The sequence below is a fragment of the Lonchura striata genome, chromosome 9 (assembly GCF_050655825.1).
Source record: "Lonchura striata isolate lonStrDom1 chromosome 9, ASM5065582v1, whole genome shotgun sequence".
In the NCBI taxonomy this organism is placed as follows: domain Eukaryota; kingdom Metazoa; phylum Chordata; class Aves; order Passeriformes; family Estrildidae; genus Lonchura; species Lonchura striata.
In genome coordinates this window covers 7755629-7771161 of record NC_140711.1, presented here as the reverse complement: position 1 = coordinate 7771161, position 15533 = coordinate 7755629, and the positions used below count along the sequence as shown (strand labels likewise).

The 15533-nt window shown below is 39.8% G+C and overlaps 1 protein-coding gene across 7 annotated transcripts in view; it reads left to right on the top strand.

The window, feature by feature from the left end:
- The window catches only part of STAG1 (STAG1 cohesin complex component), a 167072-nt gene that overhangs the window by 87168 nt on the left and 64371 nt on the right, over window positions 1-15533 (top strand). For all 7 annotated transcript variants that reach the window (XM_021537159.3, XM_085587016.1, XM_085587017.1 and 4 more), the window contains 3 exons: window positions 7521-7597; window positions 10520-10724; window positions 13375-13526. In XM_021537159.3, the coding sequence (XP_021392834.1) occupies window positions 7521-7597; window positions 10520-10724; window positions 13375-13526 (434 nt within the window). The remainder of the gene's footprint in view (window positions 1-7520; window positions 7598-10519; window positions 10725-13374; window positions 13527-15533) is intronic.

Sequence of the window (15533 nt, the reverse complement as noted above, 5' to 3'; positions counted from 1 at the left end):
TCTGCCTATGACATCCTTTGGCAGTGTTGGCTGGCAGCTGTCAGTCTAGCTGTTCTAAATAATTATGTTACCAGCAAACTATCTGCTCCATTATTATCCTTTCTTTCAAAGCATTTATATCTGCTATGGAACGTATTTATCAACATCTTTACATGGAAGGATCTATTGGTAGGTTCATTCTGTTCTGAAAACGGACTATTTCTGCTATATCTGTTTTCCTGGTTTTAATCTGAAAACTTTTCTTGCCTATAATTATTGCACATCAGCTCCTTTAAGAAAATGAAGGAGATCATTGTAGGATTTAAAAATGTCTCTGTGTTACATAAATGTATGATTTTTAGCTGGTTATTGATGCCTTATGGAGCTTCAGGGGGGTTGTGAAGCACTACTTGACAGAAATAACATCAACCCTTGAACAGACACACCAGATCTGTAGTACAACACCTCCCAGTCTGACACGGCAGTCACATTTAATGGTGTGTAGTTCTTTGGATCACTCCTGAATTCATTATTTTTTCCTTTTTTATTCTTCTGACATTCAACATAGTTTAAGCAAGTAACAAATTCTCACACATAATTGCAGTTTCAGAATTTTGTAGGATCTGTTTTCTTTAAAGTAGGGATGAAGTTTCTGTCTCTTTATACTATAAGAATATGTACTTTTTTCAGCAAGGGGAAACAATTGGATTCTCAGTGGCATACATTGTTCTCTTCTTTGTAAAAATCTCTGATTATCTTAAATGTATTTCTTCCCATACTTGTAATGAAGGAATCAGTGCCATCACTGTTATGTTCTGGATCAAATAACATTTTGGATTTTGAAAGAGATTAGCAGTTCAAATCATATGAAATGCTAGTTATGCATATAAAGTTATCAACTCCATCTTATTCAGAACGTTGAACTTCTAAGTGTAATACAGAATTGCTCTTAAAGTGGAACAAGTGTAATTGAATTTGAGTATACAAAAATAGCAAGGATTTGATATTATACAGTGACCCCTGTGTTAGTAAAAAACAATTAATAAATCCTCACAGATTTACTGATAACCTTTAATGATGCTCCTTATAGATACTGACAGTATTAACATTACTGATTGTTTTAAGCACAGACTGATGGAATTGTTTAGATTGGAAAAGCCCTGTGACACTACTGAGTTCAGCCCTTCCCCAGCACTGCCAAGGCCATCAATCTCCCATGTCCCCTAGTGCCACATCCACTTTTAAGTCCCTGTAGTGATAGGGGCTCCAGCACTGCCCTTGTCAGCCTGTGCCAGGGCTGGACAACCCTTCTGGTGAAGAAATTGTCCCTAATATCCAACCTAACCCTCCTCTGGCACAGCTTGAGGTCATTTCCTCTTGCCCTGGTGCTTGTTACTTGAGAGAAGTGTCTGACCCCAGCTGGTTACCACCTCCCTCGAGGCAGCGAGTCCAGAGGTGTTCCCTGCACCTTCTTACTGAGGGTGCCCTCCATCCCCATATCCAGATCATGGCTAATGACACCAAACAGGAGTGACCCCAGCACTGGGCCCTGGGGACAGCCCTTGTTACCAACCACCACCTGGGCTCCGTTCCCCCTGCTCCCTGGGCCCACCGTCCAGTAAAAACTCTGTCCATCCAAGCCATGAACAGCCAGTTTCCCTGGAGAAGGCTGTGGGAAATGATCAGAGGCTTTACTCAAGTTCATGTAGACCCCTCCACTTTCCTTCTCTCATCCCCTTAGCAGGTCGTAGAAGGAGATCAGGTTGGTCAAGCAGAGCCTGTCTTTCATAAACCCACACTGGCTAGGCCTGGTCCCTGAAGCTAAAATTTTATGAAAACTCTGAGATTATATTGAGCTTTCCATACTGGACAAGATGTTGTCTTTTAGGCTAAATATGATGTGAAAGGACAACAGAAAAAATTAAGATAATTTTTAAGTTACAGTAGGAACAAAGTTGTTTCCTTTGCTATATCTAATTTATATAAACCAGAATAGTAATGGATTTCTGGGCCTGGTGTAATGAAAGAAGTAAAATTGAACATACTTTAGTTGTGATCCCTTGGAATGTCCTGTTCTCTCCCAGTGGCAGTGTCTATTGGGTGTACATGCCATGGTGGGCACAGAGTGGGGTCTGTAGGTGGCAGACAGGGAGCAGAGAGCACTAAAGGGTCATAGGGACAGTGAAAAGACTCTAGCAACCAAAGTTTCCTCATTCCACAGTAATTTCCACAGATTTCCTTTCAGATTTTCCCAGCTTTAACAGCACCTTGCGGTAAAGGTGGCAATGCTAATGTAGTTCTCTGTAACGACTTTCCTGGTCTTCCTTCAATTCCAAAAAATTGCCTGGAAAGATTTGTAGCAAAATCAAGATCTGAAAATTCAGGAAAAGGAGTTTGCCATTAAGTCCTTGTCCTGTGTAATGTTTATATTTGTTCTGAAATCCATAATAGCTTTCTTGAAAATGTCTAGGTGACAGAAGGGGAGAGAATCCAGGAGTTTATGCTGTGCAATGGTCTAAAAATAATAATTTCATAGAATTTGGAAAATCAAATTACTGAAGGTAAAGATATAAGAATTGCAGGAGCATGATGATAAAAAGCAGACCAATTAATCACATATTTTAAAATGAAGAGTAACAAAATTCTCTTCTGATATATAGCAGAGTTGATAAGCAGAAGGTCAATCATAGAATTGGACTGCAGTAAGAGAGAACTTTTTATGGTTGTACTGTGTGTAAGGCCTTCACATTGCAAAGAGTTTTTACAGAATACATTCAAACATATTTTTGGTTTTGTTGTAGGAGGACAGGCTAAGGTGAACCATTAGAATTATTTTTAACAGTTATCTATGGTTCTGTTTGATAAGGTTTTAATTGCACAAGACTGTACTTATTTTTCCACTGGGATTCTTACTGATTCATTTAGTAAGAGTTCACTGGGAAAAGCTGCTATAAGGATGGATTGGCTGTGTGCCTTATAAGAAGTGTCTGTCTTTTGAATATTGCTTCACTGGCAGCTGAAGTTGGGCAGTGTAGAGTCCATGCAGCAGGAAGAATTGGGGAATAAATCAGTGAGTCTTCTATTCCTACATGTGTGGAAATTTGACCAAATACTTGGACTGACTTCTTTCTCAAGTCTCAACCTCTGGTCTCAGCAAAGAGTTTCATTTTTTTAGGGACAGAAATCCAATAGAAAGTCAGGAACCCTAGTGGGATTTAGGAGTCGCAGCATGTATTTGGATGTGCTTCAACTGCCCCACTACTGCTTCTGTTTAAATTAATGATTAACATCTATTGATTTCAATGAGGTAAGAGCTACTTCAGTGTTCTTACGTGATTGTGAGCAAGCCACAGAAAATGAACTTTTCTACTGGCCTGAATAATTTTCGGGTAGATTCAGGCAGCTGTCTTCTGGAAACAGTCAGTGGAAATGCTACAGCAGAGTATCCTGACCTAGGCTGAGCACTGAGAAATTGTGTGCTCCTGATGGCTTGACTTCAGTCTTTATCATCTATCACATGGAATTTGTCAGTACCACTTCTCAGATGATTGAAAACTGCACTTAAGGACATTATAGAAGTGGATTATTTCTTATGATCTAAATTATAAGTGGGACAAAAGGTATAGGAGTTGCTCATTGAATGATATCAAGGGAGATAAATACTGCCTATCCAGCAGTTCTATAATCACCACCCATCCTCACAAATATTTTATTAAACTTGCCCTCTCTTGGCAATTTCAATTAGGTTCTGGTGCTGTGGTCCCTGCTATTGACTTTGAGCTGATGCAAAAGAGCACACTGTGTTTTTTATGTACTTTCCTGGGCAAATCTCCTTGTGTCTTCTTCTCAGTGCTCCTATAAATCTTTCTCCTGTTTTTCCAGTTTGTGTGTTTGAGAGATCAGTCTAATCAGTTACCATGAATTTAAGGTACCACAATTAATCCTACTTTGACAGAGGATTGTGGGCTTATTTCATATCCATTCACATCAGTCTTGAGCTGCAATTTTCTCACTGCTTTTCTTTCAGCTTACTCAGTGTGGACAGGGGGTCTAAAAGAGAAGGGATGAAACTGTCTGTGCAGCTTTGGTGAATAAAGGTCCCCATGATGAAAACTGACCATATAGTATAGGTAGTATTTTCCATAGTATATAATTTATTACCATTAGCAGTGTACATTTCAGGAGTAAGTGACTGTGAATGGGCTCCTAGAGCTGATGTTTCTCTCATCTGACTTTTCTTTTCATGTAGAAATCCCAGAGCTGCCCAGTGCAGGAGGTGACTGAGTGTGACATTTGGTGTGAGCATTCCCTGATTGCCAGGAGTGGTCAACACCAGTACCTCCTGTTTGCAGCAGGAAAGGCAGTCATGGGACCACCCACATCCCAAGGGTAACCCTGTTTAACTCCTGCTGGCAAAGGCTGGTTGTTGCTCAGACTCGGGGGCTTTTCCATCCTATAAAGCTCTTGAAGATCTTTATTGTTGCTTTGCTTTTACAGGGCTTACTAATAAAACTGGTTATTCTTCTCGCTCTAAATACGTGTTTTCAAGCCACTGAGTCCACAGTGTGTTATATCTCCCAGAAATATTATATCTGGTTTTGTACACAGTTTAGGGTTTTTTAAGGTGTGTTCATCCAGTTTTGCATAGGCCTCTTTACTCTTTCACTTCTCATTGAAATTAAGTTTTGTGCTCTGTATGGGTTTTTTCTTTTCACTCTTAAAGGCTATGTTGTATTGGGTGCTGTGATTATTGACAAATTATGTTGATACCTGTTTTATCTGAAAGTTAAACTGGAATTTGGTCATTGCGGAAATAAATGCCAGCAAGAAGACTTTTTAAAACACAATGTGTGTGAATAGGTTTTAACTGAGAACTTAGTCTTGAAGGAAAATAGGCTTCTCAATTTTTAATGGATTAAGACAATTTCAATTCTTTTCACTGAATAAGAGTGAGAGCTTCATGGCAGAGGTAAAACTCAGCTTAGAAAAGGACATGAAGTGCCTTGAGTAAGGTAAAGACTTAAGGGATGCATGCCACTCCTCAATTGTACTTTATAGACAATCTATTACATTTTAAGGATTCACTTGAAAATGGGAAAATTTTGCTTTTCACTAATCATAAAAACTATGGGTTTGAATAACGTTGACTACTGCTGTGCTGAAATGTTGTGGTAACACCATGAAATCTGAGCAAAACCTTTGTAGCATACTTTTCAGTGTTAAATGAGTTTGCCAGAAAAACAAATGGAACTGTGCTGTGGTTGGGTGGGGGAGAGATGATGGAAGGAAAAGCAGTCAGGCCATAACCATTGCCTACTGCCAGATAAGCAGAAACACCCCTTGTGCTTTCTGTGACTTCTGTAACTTGAGTCCTGAAAAGCAGGGGGAAGAATGGGACAGGACCGTGGGTAAGTGCTGTTCTCCACTTCGGGTGCTTGCCAATGCTCCCTTGGCAGTGTGGAGCTCTTGCCCAGCCTGGGAGATGTCAAGAGTGTGTCTCCTGGTGTGCACACCCCTGCCTCCTGGTCCCAAAGAACTGTGCCACTGTTTGTTGGAAGGTGTTGGAGGATCTCCCCAGCCTCAGCTGTGGCACCTCTGCGTGGGGATCAGTGACACCCTCTGAGTGCCCAGGGAGGGATGGTGCTCTCTCGGTTCTGCTCATGCAAGGTAAACATGGCCATGACTGCAGAGAAACTGAGGCTATGGCAGGTTATTAGACTAAGCCATGAATAGATAAGAATAACATTACAATCGGGGCTATAAACCAGCAAAATAGCAAAGGTCAGTAAGTTCCTTTTTGACTGAGGGGTATGCTGCCAGTGGGAAGAGCAGCAGACACCAGAATGCTGTGGGGGAAAGGGTCATTCCTGCAGCAGAGGGGTTTTGCAATTGTAGCTGTCCACTGTTGTGAGACATACTGGGAAACTGCTTCATTTAGCTAAAACAAAACTTTCAGGATTGGGGGAAAGATTAAAATATATCTGCATGTACAGATGATTTCCAAGCTGAGAAAATATATTTTCAACTGTCACCTGGTGATATTCCCTTGGGTTCCTGGTTTTATGTTGATATATTGCATTAGTAATTGTTTGTTAATGATATGGAAATTACCATGCACAAATTTAAATTGCCATTATGAGAACTGAGGTTGACAGTATTACCCAGTACAAAATAGATAACGAGTATTATTTCAGGAAGAAGCAAAGGCAATTCAAGAAATCAGTATTTAATTTGCTTTGTACAACTGTATCCATACTAACATAGAGACTTGTTGTGCTCTGTGTTTGCGTGTTTTGAAATGCATATATTTCTAATGCTCTTTTTTAAGGAATAAAATACCAGAATGCAAACACTTGCATAATATTTAGTATATTTAAATTATCTTTATTTATCCTTTGTGGAGTGACTAATACTGTTAGCTGTTGAGATGCTTTTATTGTGGTCAGAATTTTCAAAGCCACGCAGTGGCTTATTAATCCAGTTGAAGTTTTTGCAAAACCTGAGAGACTTACTCTTTGTAATGTAAATGATGTTGGGATGGATTTTGTAGCTGTGCAGTTTGCTTCATTTTTCTGAATTTCCTCCATTAACAAAAGAAGATTATGAAGTGATGAAGAGAAGATTATGCAGGAGCAGCAAAAAAAAAAAAACAAAAAACAAAAAAAAAACCAAACAAACAAAAACAAACAAAAAAACCCAAAAAAACCCAACAAAAACGAAAAAAAACACACAAAAAAACCCCAAACTTTGTTGCCCTGGGTTGTATGGTTAGATATTTAGATAGTATCTAGTTGTGGAGGCAATAATATGTCAGAATACTTTTTTTGTATACTGATTCAATTTTTCATTTACAGATATTGTGTTGCTCTATTTTCAATTTTGGTAACTTTGTTTGATTTACAATGAAAAATTAATCTTATAAACTCCAGTGTTCAGGTAACAAGGAAGAGTGGAAAATCTTCATGAAAGAATAACAGCGATACAGTTGCTGCTTCTGGCGCTGAGCTGGCTCAGGTCTTGGCTGAGCCCTTTGGAGCCTCTGGGTTTGGAAAACGTGCCTCAGTCAATAAACCATTCTGGTCCTGAGCTGGACAGTGTGAAAACTCCCAGTGGGTGCATAGAGAACATGAATATCTGTCATCCAGGGCACTCAGCATGGAAACTGCAGAAGCACCAGGAGTGTCTGTGAAACTGAAAGATGGCGTTCATTTGATTTTGCAGACAAAATTAAGCCTTGGGCAGCTGCAGACATAACATGAGCCCTCCATGGTTATCACTGCTTTATCACTTTTGCTTGCTGCAAAAAGTGGAAGGATGGAAAATGGTACTAATTCCTCATTTGACAGCACATTACAGTAAAAAAAGTTCTCTTTCCTGACTTCTTCAAGAGACAGCCTGTTTCAAAGCATTCCTGTTTTGTTGAACTCTGCATACTCTTGTATGTATCACTGAGCTGTTTGTTTAGCAGCAGAAAAACACTGATATTTTGATGTAGAAAACCACGTTGTGTTCATTTCTTTTGTTCTTTCATTACATTACAGGTACGGTAAGAATTGAAATGTTCAGGAACATGCAAAATGCAGAAATCATAAGGAAAATGACAGAAGAATTTGATGAGGTAGAGTATGCAAATAGTTGTTTGAAGCATTATGAAATATATTACCATATACTTTGTTTTAAATTAAAAATGCAATGGGCCAGTGGATAATTAATGTCTCAGTGTGGGGAACTGCACTGACAAGCAAAGCAGCAACTTCAGCTGTTGGATGCAGAGTAACAGGGCAGAGAGAGGTTCATCAGAGCAGGCAGGAAGAGGAGCTGGAGAGCCCTCATCCCACCAACAGCAGTGGTGGCATTCTGGGTGCTGAACTTCAGCTCTTGGGAGCGCCGTTGTACAACAAAGATTCTTGACACATCAGATTCATGAGACAGGATTACAGCATTCTGCTCTGTTTTCTCTGTGCAAATTAATGTTTTGTGCATTTTAAATGGCAATTTAAACCAAATAGGAACTTGACATGAAAATTACCATTTTGGAACAGTGATGCAGAAAGTAATACTCTTTCAAAAGATCTAAGCATTTTGTTTGAAACGAGTAAATTACCATTCAGACCAGGTATCTTCTGTCAAAATAAAAGTGTTCCTAATGGTGAATGCTTTTTAGCTTTGAGATTTTTGAACTGTGTTTTCTTTGATTTTGTTGTATAAAAAGCTGAATATTTTGAGGGTTCGTTTTGTTTAGTGAGGAAAACTAAAGCTGGAGCAGGAATTTCTGTAGGGCAGCAGTATCCCTGACCTCTTCTAAATGAATGCCATGGCTGTGATTCAGAAATTTAAGTAGGAAAACAATAAATACAAGAAATGCTCTTTTTCAGGATGTATTCATACACAATTTCCTTCTCTGCCACAGTCTTGAACAGCAAAATGTTTCAGTTAATTCCTGACTACAGCCATAGGGGTGCTCCTTTTGTTGGATGATTGTCCCATAGTTGATGAAGGAGTGTTTTTCAAAAAAACCTTTTTAAAAACTGTTAAAGTTTTTTCTCACAGGAGGAAAAAACCTCTTCCTATGAATGTACTTGAAAGCAACATCTCTAAAAAAGTTGCAGTTACTGGTAAATAGCCTTTCTTTCTCCATTGCCTAAAACTTTTCAGAACATCTATAGTTCTAAAAAACAGTTTGTTCTAGCTTCTGCCTTAATATTTGAATGGATTTGTGAAAGAATTGTGGGGCTTAGCAACCCAATGAATATTTTGAAGTCTGGAATAAACTGTTGGCACCTGTAATAGCTCCCTCAGTACCCCAGAAATCCCAGACTTCCCATTGTTCCATGAGTGCTTTAGGAATTAGTTGGCTGCAGGCCTGAATTTTTCATTTATGGCAGGGATTGAAGTATTGATTTTCCTCCTCATGAGTGGAGAAATGCTTGTGCAGGATGTAAATGATGGAAATAACTTTGTTCACAAAGTTCACTTTGGGACAGGGAATTCTATGGACATCCATTGGCTGCATTGTTTGGCTGCTTGGCTTAGGAGTGCAGGTGTGTTGTAGATGAATTCCTTCATAATTTTTGTGCTAGAGCTGGCAGGTGAACAAAAACTTGGGTTTACTTAGAATTTTCTAGGCACTGGGCCATCAAGTGTTGTGTCAGCATCACTAATATATCCCATTTTTATTGGTATTCAAGAATAGAAGATCCATGAAGTGACTTTATTGTAAGTTTATTCTTCTCATTTCAGCCATGAAGTGTTCATGGTAGTCTTCATAGGCTTTTCAAAAGAGTTGTCTGATAGGTACTTGTAGGTTAAAAATACACCACACAGAGGTGAGTAGTTACACACAGCACTTCAGATTATGAGGATCTGTTCCAAAACTCTGCATATACACACACCTCAAGGAAGCATATGTTATATACCAAAGTTCACATGTAGAGATCCTTTAGGTCATTTTGGTGTGGTTGAAATGGGTGTGATTTGGTTAAATGTGATGGCTAAAGGGTTTTCTGTAGGGGAATGTTGTTTATGAAGCTCAGATTCAAAGTTGTTTGATTGCAGCTCCTCTGTGCTGACATTGCTGCCTCTGTGTGTTTCAGTCTGGGTGATAAGTCCTTAGAAGGAAAGTGTGTGATTTTCAGAAAACCACAAAGAAATGTATACAAATGGATGTAACTTTGGTACTACTGACTTCTTATGCTGGCTGAGAGATTCAGGGTGGAGCATTACTGCCTTGATGTTTTGGATACTCTGGAATTGGCTTGCAAATCAAGTGGTCAGGGAGATTTATACTCAGGCTTTTTCACTGAGGGGGGAAAAAGCATTTTCTGATTGTGGAGGAACAGTCCCTCTGTAATGCAGTGAAGGTAGTAAGAGCAGACCTGCAGAGGCATTAAATGAACATGCCTAGTCCAGTCTTGTAATAATATTCTGAAGATGAAGTGTATGAATCTGTAGTAAAACTTCATTACTGCTATTAGAAGGCAAGTTTTACCACTAGAAAAAGGCTTCATTTACAAGATAAAACAGGGTGGTGCTTGCTTTCTGATAAGGAAACTGTAAGCTTGAGTAAACCATACTCAACTGTAAGCTCAAGCAAAGCAAAGTTTGGGGGGAGGGGCAGCCAGCTGATTAGACTATTAAACTTGAAGTGGGGATGGAGAATGACACAAACTGTCCATCACACAAGCCTTTTTTTAAGTTTTGACCTTAAATACTTTGAAATATTCCTGTCTCATCCTTTACTCCCACTTCCTAACCAAGGATACTAGGAATAGAATTGAAGCTTGATACTTATTTTGGACTCTATGGAGCCAATACTGCAAACAGTTACAATGATATCTTTACAAAAGTGGATTCATGCCAATGAGCCTCCATGTTTATTGAAGAATAATGTGTTGTTTTTATTATTTTCCTTTGGCTTGAAGGAACAAGATGATGTTTATTTTAGAACCATAGACCATAGTGGCTACACCAGCATTAAAATAAATCAAATGGAAAGACCTTTAATAATACTTGATTTTTTTTTTCTTCTGTTGTTCTGCAGGACAGTGGTGATTATCCCCTGACCATGCCTGGCCCTCAGTGGAAGAAGTTCCGTTCCAACTTCTGCGAGTTCATCGGGGTGCTGATCCGGCAGTGCCAGTACAGCATCATCTACGACGAGTACATGATGGACACGGTGATCTCGCTGCTCACCGGCCTCTCCGACTCGCAGGTCCGCGCCTTCCGGCACACCAGCACGCTGGCCGGTGAGTGAGCTGCCCAGCAGGGCTCTGTCACACAACTTGCTACTGCTTATCCACTGCCAGGAGTACTTGTAATTTGGATTGAGGTGGACCCTGACCAACATTAAAACTGTGGGAAGCTTCATCAAATCCAAGTACCACATCGGTACAACTATACTTAAAATACTCCTTTTTTATTTGCAAAGTAGTGTGCTGAGGCACTTAGGGATTCCTGTCATCCCCAGGGCCTCCAGTGAATCCTGATAATCACAAGTGGTGTGCTTATGTCTTATATTTTGTTATTAATTGTTCACTTGTTGTACAGAATGTTGGAGTAATTATATATTTTAGAGTATAAATTTATTCTGAAGAAGTGTCAGGATAGTTGTATTATCAAAGAGTTTCCATTCACCAGAAAAGATATTTTGTGCTTCTGGAGAAGCATAAAGTTTGGGATTACTGGGCCATTGTTGTAGGGCTCGCTGTATTCTGCCTGCAGCCACACCGCCTTCAAGTGCAGCTGCCTCACTGAAGGAAAGCCCTGGTTGTATCATTAGATAGAAATGGGCTTTCCCTGTGTATTTCATCACACCTGTATGAGATGTCTTCTCTAAGAGGGATGAATTGCTCTCCACAAGGAACTGTTTTTTTCAGTTACAAAGCACTACCAGGGTGGCTGGCTTGGATGTAGATGTCTACAGCTGGTCCTGTCAGATGATAATCGATTGTATTGCAAGGTTCATAGATCATACCAGATATTTGAAACTCTTAGAGCAGATATTTGTCATAATCTGAGGGTTTCTGTGGCCAGTATTTATTACTATTTAATCTTTCCACAATCAGCCTTCAAGACATTTTTTCAGTTTCAAGTGTACCAATACCCAGTGTTAAACAAATACAGTCAGAATTTATTTAAAATTTCATCTCTTGTTATGAATCAAAGAAAGAGGCAAATTTCCAGTGATATTGAAAAAACAACTCTAGATTTGAGTGGATTTTGATTTTAAAACTGAAACCCAAGCCCTTCAACTCACAGTGACTGAACTCCTTTGGAAACACATTCCATTGTGTTCTTCACCATAATTAGCAATGGGATGGTAAAACCATGAACTATGCAGGCTTAGCTTCCAGGTTTGGAGTTTCCTCTTCAAATTCAGTATGCCAAGGTGAGCGCTCTTTGAGCCTAGATAACCTGCTGGAAATCCATGCTTGTTATTTAAACTATATTCCCTTCTTTCTGATGCTGTCTGCAGTTCTGGGTGGTTTTGATTTGCTGTTTGCTCAGACTGTGGTTGATTAGTTCCTAGGGAAGAGTTTATGGAGTGAGGTTTGCACTCCGGTTCCTGAGATTGCTTGGTCCATCCCTGCATAGGTCAGATGTTTGGGAAGTATGCAGGGCTTGATTAAAAGACAGGAAACACAAGCACTTAACAACAGTTATTTCCCAAGACCTGTGCTCTGTAGAATAAAGAATTTCCACTGTTTGGAATGGATTCTGTAACTAGAAGCTTGCAGCAAGAATAAGCTGATGCTAAAGCTGATGTTCATCACAACTGACTTCAGTTATTTCAGCCACTGTTGACTTCTTGTATTAATGACACGTTTATCTAACATTGCATCATGGATGGGAGCTGCCAAAGATCTCAACATTTGCCAGTGATAATACATGGCATTTTTTTATTTATTTGCTTGCTGTAGCAAGCTTGAGGCTTTGCTTTGATTATACAAATTTCCTTCAAGTTGTTTTTAGCACATTTAATTGGGTTGCAGTCCCAAAGAGCAGAGGTCAACATGATGCCATGGAGCTCAGTCTTGATCAAGTTTTTGAAAATCTGCTTATAGACTGTCTTGAAGGAATGTTTGTAGGTCTTTGTTTTCAGTTTTCATCTATGCTAGTCAGTTGGAATGAGAGATTATTCACTGTAGGAAGAAGTACCTGTAGGTTCCCAGTTTTGAGCTATAGCAGTGTAAATCAATCCAAGGCAACCTCACTTCTCCATTTGTGTGGTTGCTTTTAGAGAAGCGTGCAGAGAGGATGTGATAGTTTGTTGAATTATTTTTTTTAGTATTGTAAAGTGTGTTGCACTATGCAACCACACAGAACTTGGGGAAGACCCTTATTAATGTTTGTTGTAAAAATAAATTTTAGTACCAAAAAGCAGACACGAACACTATCATATCCAGTATGTGTGAAAATAAAAATTGCATTTTTATATGGCTGTACAGCTGACTTTAGAGCAGTGTCAGACCTACATTCAGAGAAGCTGTGCTGTGGTCCCTTGTGAACTGAGCCATCCTCAGCAGCCATTGGTTAAGGTCACCCTTAGTATGAAGCCATCTCTGCTGGCACTCTTCTGTGCAGAAATGGCTGTAGCTCCCCAGCAGCTGCCTTCATGGTGCCCTGATGCTGCATGCTCAGGTTCTGGCTCCCTGGTACACTCAGAGCTTGTCTGGAGAAGACAGCAAGGAGCACTGCCTGCAGCTCAGTGTGAGATATAGACTCTGCTTTCTGACCATGGGCCAGTCACCTGGGTATTGCCTGCATGGAAGTGCCTATCCAGATGGCTGTGCCAGGGTTGAGAGGCTTTTTGCTGTGAGTATGGATCTGCTGAGGAAATATTTTCTGAGCTCTGACTACAGGTAAAGAGTCATAATCTGTCTTGTGCCTTTGCAGCTATGAAGCTTATGACTGCTCTTGTGAATGTTGCCTTAAACCTGAGCATTCATCAGGACAATACACAGAGGCAGTATGAAGCTGAGAGAAACAAAATGATTGGCAAAAGAGCAAATGAAAGATTGGAGCTGCTGCTTCAGAAAAGAAAAGAGGCAAGTGAAAAGACAATTTTTTTTTTTTACTGGTTCATATGCATTCCCTCCAACAGAAAGCCCAGGGTGGTTTGTGACTTGAGTACCACAGTGAGAAAGAAGTTAGTTCTGCAGTGGTGTTTGTGTGATCTCAAGCAGACTACTTAAATCCTGTACTGCCACATTCAGTTGAGTTTGTGGTGCTGTTTTGCGCGCAAAGGAGAATTCTGTTCTCAAGCTTCTATGAATGATCAGGCAGGAAGTCTCAAGCTGTAAGCAGTCACTGTTCTGGTGATGCAGAAATATTCTAACAAGAGGATCACACATTCCCTCCCTGCACTGCCCAGTTTTCCCCTTGATCACTGCAGTTATTCCACAGTGTCTCATTACTACTTCTTTTTTAGCTGCTTTCAGGAAAACTGTGGAGTTGAGGCTATAGTACTTGTTCTCAGGGAGAAGGAGCTAGGGAGATGTTAAAGTTGCCCTTAGTAACTGCCAGCCTGGCATTGCATTAGGTGAGAAAAACCATTAGATGGTTGCTGTAATTATCCCTAAATAAAATATTATATCACAGGAAATTTCAGTTTCAGAGATATACTTAAATTTAAAGAGGACAAGTAGAAAATTAATACACATACATCCAAACAAATATAACGTATAAAGAAACCAAGTAAAACTCGTAAGAGAAATTGAAAAATCAAAGTTTGTATGGCTTAGATTTAAATTTATTATTTTTAATATATTAGTTTTGAATTTTCTCCACCACTGTTTTACTCTGGCCATTAAAGATGCCTGGGTGTTTTGCCTGTGAGCACCCTGAATTCCTTAGGTAACTTTGACTCAGAATTGCTTGACTTTGTAGTCTTTGGGGATAATTACAATTATGTGTTTCTATTTTACCCCTGTGATCTGTAGCACAACTTTATTTGGTTTTCATACTTCTTAAAAAGCATGTATTAAGGTACAATGCAAGAACAATCTCTCCTTCCAAAACTGTGAGAGAAACATTTTTAATTAAATACTAAATTGAATGTGAGTTCTTAAGCATTTTTAAAAGCAAAATAGCTGGAACAGAGTTTGTATTCTTGTATTCCATATTCGTTGTTTGAGCTTTGAATTTGCAGAGAACAAAGGCACTAATTGCACTGATGACCTTGAGCTGGTGCCTCTGTGCCTGTTCCTCCAGTCACTTTTTCAGAGCAGCAGGACATCCTCACTCTGGGGAGCTGTAGCAAGGATGCCCAGGCTGGGGAGCCTTGACAGGAGAAAGAGCACTTCTTAGTCCTTACCTTTGGCTCTGTGTGTTCAGGGGGCACTCATCTTACTGCTCATGACAGCTGAGCAAGGCATTGCCTGGGAATATCCAGATTGAGTATGTCCATGGGGTTTAAGCACACCAGGGTCACCTGGGCAGAAGAGATCTGTTAGGATTAGATTACTTAATGCTCTGTGGAAGAATTCCTGACATAATACTGTGTATTCCCAGTGTTTAAATACACTGAATTGACAGTGGCATTCTGTGCTGGCTCTTACTCAGTTGATTCTTTGATGAAGTGCCATCCTAACAACCCCTCCTGAGCACATACACACACATGCATGTGTTGGTCTTCATGAGCTGATAGAGGGACAGTTTACCAGCTGAGTGTGGCAGGTTAGTCTGAAGCAGAGGAGATGGAGCACTTCCTGAATTGTTTTATTCTCAGGCCATCATATGCAAGACTGGTGGGAGAGCCATGCATGGAGCTCTGTCTTAGCAATGAGATTTTCAACTCAAGTGGATTATTTATGTAGCAATATGCTGCAAAGCAGAGAAAGTTGTCTTTTTAGTATCTGCCAGCAATAATTCAAATTTTGTGTTTGTCCTACTGTCTTTTTGAGCTTCCAAACCTGCTTGCAGAGTCAGCAAGAGAATGTTTCCCTCATTTTTTACCTCTTGTTTAAGAGGGGGAGTGTTAAATAATTTTTGCATTGGTAAAAGGAGGAATCCCAAGATACAGATGCTCTCTCGAGATACTTGAAGTTAAGCAC